Source organism: Limulus polyphemus, unplaced genomic scaffold (genome assembly GCF_000517525.1).
Source record: "Limulus polyphemus unplaced genomic scaffold, Limulus_polyphemus-2.1.2 Scaffold2402, whole genome shotgun sequence".
Lineage (NCBI taxonomy): Eukaryota > Metazoa > Arthropoda > Merostomata > Xiphosura > Limulidae > Limulus > Limulus polyphemus.
The window spans coordinates 136,603-144,816 of NW_013668012.1; the positions used below are offsets into that span (position 1 = coordinate 136,603).

An 8,214-nucleotide genomic window follows, 5' to 3' on the forward strand; every position below is an offset into this window, starting at 1 on the left:
TTTATTAAATGAACTGTTGATAGAAACAGTAGTATATCATTTATTAATCCAACTATAAGCATAGATAATGGTATGTAATTTATTAGGTAAACTGTAAAGAGAAAGAATAGTGTTCGTGTGTGTGTGTGTGTGTGATGTTATTTAAGAGTTCAACTGTAAACAGAAACATTGGTAGTTTCATTTATTAATCTCAATGTTATTAAAAACACTAGTTTATCATTTATTAGTTCAATCGTAAAGAAAAAATATTTATATACCATTTATTATATCGACTGTTCACAGACTGCTTAACTCCTAGCTATGGAATAATCGTCCTAGAAGTAGCATTACTAAATCCATTTTATAATAACGGAGGCTTGTGTCTTATATTAATTACTTTAACATAATCTTTGTTTGTTGTTAAGCGCAAAGCCACACAATGGGCTATCTCTGATGTGCCCTCCACGGGTACAGAAACCTGATTTTTAGTCTTCAGACTTACTCCTGAGCACCTGGAGGAGGGGAGGGGTAAAATAACTGATTAAGTAATGTATTTCAGTTAAATGATAAAAGATGGTAACTATTAAACGTTTACCATAAAGTAAAGTCATGAGTTATGAAAAATGCCATTAATAAATGAGATAGCTCCAGTATACGTTTTAGCCTCGTCATAGAACAGCACAGAGATTTTTATTTTGTGTGTTTTTTTTTCAAGTACAAACTTTTAGCTCATAGCTCCGTCATCTCTTAACCGATTTGAGATCTAATTACAGTTTTCGACTGATGTATTTGCTCACGCCCAAGGTTTCATATATTCATTTATTTTAATCCTGTCTAAAATAATTTTAATTTGAGGGTAGGATGGTAGAGATCCTGATAAGTAATAAAATCGAATCGGCATACGCGTGCCCCACGCTTTTTATTGCTAGCACACAAAAATATAACTAATAGAAAGGGAAAAAAATGTCTCATACATTAATTTACTCTAATCTTACATAAAATAACTTCAAGTGCCGCGGCTGTTGAGGATTCCTTCTTGTTTACTACTACATCATTTGTTAAATGACTCCCAAGACAACACGCTCAACATGACGTCTAACTCATATTTTGTGTTTACTTCTCCTAAGATACTTTTCATTAATTGTTTATTTATTTTTACATATTCCCTAATTAATGGAAAATAGAGTCACTTGATATTTAGACAGCGTTATTGATTACTTCTTTTCAAAAAACTTGCATTTTGTTCTGAACGTAGAGGCGATTGGTTTTCAGTAGTTGGGTTCCATCTACCGGTGAGATTATTGGTCACTAAACTGATTTCTTGCTGAGGTTGAGATGCGATGTTAGTTTGGTAACATTTGCTGCAATTCATCATTGCCTTCTGTATCTGTAATACGAAATATAGAAAGTTAAACACCAAATACCTAGATAAGTGACTCAGTAACTCGAAGAAGTGTGAATGTTTACAGTGTCATCACTACAATGGCAAATTGTTCAGCTACTATTCGTTCATTGTTGTCAAGGTAAATCTACATTGTAAAAATCAGTGCCTGACGCACTTACACTTTAGATTTGGTTGATTCCTTCAGTGATAGTTACTGTTGGATTGCTACAATCTACTGATTACGGCGCCTAGCTAGAATGGTTTATACAGTCTTTGAAACTAATTATAATGTGGTCGGAGAAATATCTAAAGCTGGAACCTCGCTAAGTCTATAACTCTAGGATTTCTTTACTCGAGTAAAAAGACGTTTATTTAAAAACGTCAACAATTTGTTCTGACTGAAGGGCTAAGAACAAAATACAAATCACATTTTATAGTGGTTAAGTTCCAGTTAAGTTTACTTGACAAGAAAGGTTGAACTTAGGCCTAATATATGCGTAATACAAAAGTTCATGTTCACTTATTTTGTTTATTTCTTGTTAAGCACAAAGTTACGCAATGGGCTATCTGTGCTGTGTCAAACACGAATATCGAAACGCAGTTTTGAGTGGTATAGGCCAACAGACTTACCTCTGAGCCACCTGTTGGACATACCCTGAAGTACGAAACATTTTACGAATGGGTATTTTCTCTTCTAAACTAAAAAAAAAGCGAAAGAAACGCCTAGTATTTTTCAAATGCCACAACAAAGCTCCAACAGACTTATCACATTTTTGTGAGTAACAATCAAGATTTACAGGATAAAACAAAAACTAACAATAAATTAGCCTGACTGTATATATCGCCATATAAAATTAGGATAAGAAACTTACAGCTTGGAGAAGAAAAAAAAACGCTCCGGAATTTTACTATAAGATCTATAACTAGGACCTGCCTCTGTATTTCTGGTGTAAGCTTCTACATTCTTAATACGTGGTTCTGTAGGACCTGCCTCTGTATTTCTGGTGTAAGCTTCTACATTCTTAATACGTGGTTCTGTTTGCGACCACGATGGCTCGGTGTAGGACCTGCCTCTGTATTTCTGGTGTAAGCTTCTACATTCTTAATACGTGGCTCTGTTTGCGACCACGATGGCTCGGTGTAGGACCTGCCTCTGTATTTCTGGTGTAAGCTTCTACATTCTTAATACGTGGTTCTGTTTGCGACCACGATGGCTCGGTGTAGGACCTGCCTCTGTATTTCTGGTGTAAGCTTCTACATTCTTAATACGTGGTTCTGTTTGCGACCACAATGGCTCGGTGTAAGTCTGAGCGTCTGATTGCTTATAACCATATAAAACTGGGTTTCGATACTCACGGTGGATGCAGCAATGACAACTCATTGGGCAGATTTCGCTTGACAACGAGCAAATAAAGGTCTCAGTACACACTCTCACTCTTTTTTTATTGGTTCTAAGTCTATCCACTATATCTATATGCTAGGATTGTGTACATCCTCCTTCACACAAGTCATCCTTTTTAACAAGTTAAATGAAAATGTTAACAAAAGTTTCATTATAGTTACCTGTCAAATCCACATTTAAGAGATGTATGCAAAAAGAAACAAGTGATATCAAATTCGCTATGCGAATGTCATGACATTGACTATGTTTATAAAAGAAAGTCAAACCCGTGGTTTTTAATTGTCATTAGTAATTGAGTAATTTTGTACTCCAGTGCAATACAAAAACACGAGTAAACTTTAACTTTAAGTAAAGGAAGCAGGAAATGCTACGTTCAGCTACATCAATGTTTTTCAACCTGTACCGTACCATCTTCCAGTGTGCGTTTTTAAAATTCATGGCCCGTAAACTTTGAAGGGGGCGAATAGAAAAGTTTCGAGGGTTTCAAAGTTATACATGTTAAAATTAAACCATATGAATTGACCATTATTGCCTTACAGTTTTCATGTTAGTAAAATACTTTAATAGTCTCAAAATCTATTAGAAGGGGAGTAGGAGTGCTCATTGTTTGCTGAAGGGGCGCTACGGCAAAAATGGTTGGGAAACACTGAGCTACATGGACATTTCACTGTGTTTCTTTGTTGTTTTTTTTTCCTTTTGAATGATAATCTTGCAAAAACACATAATTTGTTTTCTAAAAATGTTTGGCAATCATCACAAAACCGTTTTTATAAAGTTTCTTCATGTTAGTTAGGCTTAACCAGAAAAATAAGTGATTAAGAGCTCGAGAATTGTGTTAAAATCGGTGTTGAAGGATAATCCTTCAAAATATTACCTGGCAGCGATCACATAAATTATTAACTAACTTCTTAAGTAACAGCTAATTATTTTACATTTCTAAGGATATTAGTTCTACATTACTTCTTATCTTTTACAGTTATTACACTCTACCTGGGGATTTAAGAAGAAGTAGACGATTGGATTATAAACAACGCTACTCTTGGCGAATATGGCGGGACTAACAGTAGACAATGGTCCAAGAACATGAGAGAATCCTAGTGCCATGATTAAAGAGACGACAGCGTACGGGGTCCAGGCTGTCAGCGTCGAAATTATCATCGTGGCAACCATCAGTGTTAGCCGCTGTTCAGCTCTTTCAGCATGACTTTTTCCTGTCCTTCTTGGAGCCTGAGGAATGCAGAAATTTCCAAATTGAGCACTAGTGTAAAGTATAGATACACATATATCGTTAGTTTGTTTTTACATTTCGCGTAAAGCTACAAGATGGTTATATGAGTTAGAAGTCTATAATTTTGAAGTGATGGACCAGAGGGAAGGCAGCTAGTCAACACCACCCACTGCCAACTCTTAAGCTATTCTTGTCAGGCTGAATAGTGGAATTTAACCGACACTCTTATAACCCACTACAGTCCCAAACTGTGGGGTATATTGTATATATATATATATAAGGTAAGGAGAAGAGGCGAACCACGGAACTTGAGCTCTGCAGTCTAACATGCTAAACACTAATGATCTATAATTAGTGTCTAACACACTTTAAAAAAATCAATATTTTAGACCATACCTTGACATTACACGTGTGTGTGTGTGTTTATTTATGTTTCATTTCGTACAGGCCAGGTGTGGCCTAGTGATTAACTCGCTGGTCTGCAGTATTCCGCTAAACACACTTCATATTTTAAGCAATGGGATCATTATAATCATGATAATCAATCCTCTTATTTCATTCAAAGAGCCGAAAAGAGAAGTGTTGTGGGTGCTACTGACCGGTTGCCTTCACTCTGGTCAGCAATTCTAAATTATGGATGACTAAACCGTTTATCCCATGTAAACCACACTACATCTGGTATATTGAATACACACGTTCTATGTCTGATAGTGTTAGTTTCATTAAGAGAAAATGAAAGAACAGAAATGGATTTTTTTTCCAAAAGTTGTGTGATCCTATAAATGACGAAATAGATAGTAGTAGAGTCCAACAACAACAACAAAAAAAACACATGTTATCCATTTTCCAACGATAGCTTTTAGGTAATGTGATAATAATTATGTTAATTCTGAATGGATAATTGTCATATGAAAATTAGTAAAATAGTTTAAAAGTATATTATCTGTTTTAGAGGAGGTTCTAATAGTAATTCTTATAAAACATCTGAGGAAAAATAAACTAATTATACATACAAATCCAGCTAAACTTATACATTAATGTGTACGTAACAATGAATAGAAATACTGAATAATACATGTCAATACATCAGAAACATGTTATGATACTGCATTTAATCACCAACTCAGTAACTTTGCTTTTACCATATTGTTTTCCAATAACATTTCAAAAAATCCGGCTACCTTAGGCACTTTAGGCTATTCCTAAATTCATATACTCAGCCGATAATGCAAAATACTCTTTATAAGCGTAAATATAAATTATATAACTTTATAATGATGATTTTATAAACTATCACCTTAGCTAACAATTTCAAAATACAAAGATTAGAAATATTTTACTTTATCAACAGGAAATAGAGTTGTGTATAACACTACAGAGATTGAATAAATTTGATACTTTTATCCTGACTTACTGTTCTCTGTGTGTGTCTTCGGTGGTTAGATTATTAGAAAAAAGTTTTACAAACATGAAAATCAAACAATGATTTTTTCAATATATATTTTTTAATTTAGCTATTTTGACCAAGCTTTCAAATGTGTTCTGTTTGGCAAGCTAAAAACCGGGTTTCGATACCCGTGATGAGAAGCGCACAGATAGCCCATTGTGTAGCTTTGTGCTTAACTACAACTAAACAAACAAACTTTCTAGCAAAAAGGAATATTTAAATCTAAGCAATAAAAGGAAGAAAACACAAAGGAAGAACAAAAAGAATTATACAGAAAATTACCTTCAAACTTAGGTTTCAAAATAACTAGGCTAAAACTAAAACTAACTGTTCCTTCTTTTTTTTTTCACTCAGTTAGTTCGTTAAAAGAATACTGGAGCGCAGTAAGAAATACGGAAATAAATTATATAAGTTCTCACTGAATTCTCAAGAAACATTCAATGAAGTTTTTTACGAAAACAAAAAATAGTAAGAAATATCGGGAATGAAGGACATGCAACTTCTGTAAGCACCTGACGAGCACAATGGTCATGAAATGTCTTGAAAACACGCTATGCTTTTAAGAAGTTTATTAAAATGGCACGACATAGCGACAACGAAACTCAACACGACAATAAATACATATAAGCGAACATTACAGCTAAATTTGGTGATAAAGCTTGTACAAATTACATTTATCTTCGACGGTGTTTTTTACGCATTTAGCTTTTATTGATTAGTGTATAACAACTTCGAGTTTCACAAAAGATACTTTTTCATCACACAAATGATCTACCGTAATGACATGAACACATACACAAAGTGTGTAATTTTCAAAATAAGTGTTATCCTTAAGACAAGTAAACTGTTTGTTTGTTTCAGAAGTTCGCGAAACGTTACTCAAGGACTATCTGCGCATAGCCGTTTCTACCTTTAAACTAACAGATTAGAAGAAAAGTAGGTAGTTAACAGCACCTACCGCCACTTCTTTAACTATTTGTATTTGATCGCATAGTGGGGTTTCTCCGTCACTCTAATAACACACCCACGGTCCCAAAGTTCGAAATTTGTTTTTTTTATTCACAGTCCGACCACACTACCCACTAAGCCACACCCAGCCCGAATCTCAAGAAAAACGATGGAAACAGCAAGACGATTATTAGAAAGGGACGTGAGCCCATTTTTTTCTATAAATTAAAAAAAATCAAAGCTTGCTGGATTATTTATAACTCGCTACATAATACTAGGTTAAACGGATGTTCATTATAAACATATACGTTCACGATAAGTAGAAACCATGCATGACACAGAAAAAAGTACAAGGAGCGTCAAACCCAAAGATTTACTTTTACATGTGCACGTGAAAAACATATTTCCTTAAATAGTGAATTCTTTATTTCTTAATCTTCATTACGTTACGCATCTTCCTTATCATTATTCCTTGATGTCCCTCTACGCAGAAACGGTCCCCCGGTGGGACAGCGGTAAGTCTTAGGACTTACAATGCTAAAATCAGAGGTTCGATTCTTCTCGGTAGACACAGCAGATAGCCCGATGTGGCTTTGCTATCAGAAAACACACACAAACACAAACGCAGGAACGTTTCTTACCTTACGAACCTTCCAGATGATATGGCTGTAGCAGAAGACCATGACAGATACAGGAATTGCGAAACCAACTGTAAAGAGGTAAATAATGTAAGATACATTGTTTTTTGTTGTTGACAGCCAGTCCACGGAACAACCAATCCCTGGTGGTTCTAGGATGTAGTGACTCCAGCCGAACAGTGGCGGCAAACACAGGCCTAACGAGTAAAACCATGTACAAGCAATAATTAAACCAGAGCGCTTCGGTGTCATTCTCGTCGAGCTGTAAGGTTTCGACATGATAATATAACGTTCCACTGCTATGGCTGTCAAAGTTCCAATTTGTGTCATACCTGCACAAGAAAAACAAAAACAAGTCATGTTAGGAATAAACAAAATCAGCTACATGCCTTGTAATGTATGCCTTGTAATGTATGCCTTGTAATGCATGCCTTGTAAAGTTTCAGAAATAACATATATTAAAATGTACAAGCTTTGACATAGTGGAGTGCAAATACCCTGTACGTGTCATGAAATATACTAAGTACTGATAACCATTTCTCGCACATAAGTTGTATACATATATGTCATACTGAAACATTATAGTTACAGATCTTGTTCACATATGTATCATTCTGAAACATTATATTTACAGATCTTGTGTACATATACGTCATTCTGAAACATTATATTTACAGATCTTGTGTACATCTATGCCATTCTGGAACATTATATTTACATATCTTGTATATATATATATATGTGTGTGTCATTCTTAAACATTATATTTGCACATCTTGTATATATGTATATATGTCACTCTTAAACATTATATTTACAGATCTTGTATATATATATATATATGTGTGTGTGTGTGTCATTCTTAAACATTATAGTTACAGATTTTGTTCACATATTTATCATTCTGAAACATTATATTTACAGATCTTGTGTACATATACGTCATTCTGAAACATTATATTTACAGATCTTGTATATATATATATGTCATTCTGGAACATTATATTTACAGATCTTGTATATATATATGTCATTCTTAAACATTATATTTACAGATCTTGTATACATCTATGCCATTCTGGAACATTATATTTACAGATCTTGTATATATATATATATGTGTGTGTGTGTCATTCTTAAACATTATATTTACAGACCTTGTATATATATATATATATATATATATAT

The 8,214-nt window shown here is 34.1% G+C and overlaps 1 protein-coding gene across 1 annotated transcript in view; it reads right to left on the bottom strand.

The window, feature by feature from the left end:
* Positions 1-1,160: 1,160 nt before the first annotated feature.
* The window catches only part of LOC106466862 (melanopsin-like), a 30,558-nt gene continuing 23,504 nt past the window's right edge, over positions 1,161-8,214 (bottom strand). Inside the window, exons 2-4 of the mRNA XM_022394926.1 lie at positions 7,030-7,358; positions 3,756-3,992; positions 1,161-1,366 (exon numbers count right to left, since the gene is read on the bottom strand). Of these exons, the coding sequence (XP_022250634.1) occupies positions 1,187-1,366; positions 3,756-3,992; positions 7,030-7,358 (746 nt within the window). The 3' untranslated portion in view covers positions 1,161-1,186. The remainder of the gene's footprint in view (positions 1,367-3,755; positions 3,993-7,029; positions 7,359-8,214) is intronic.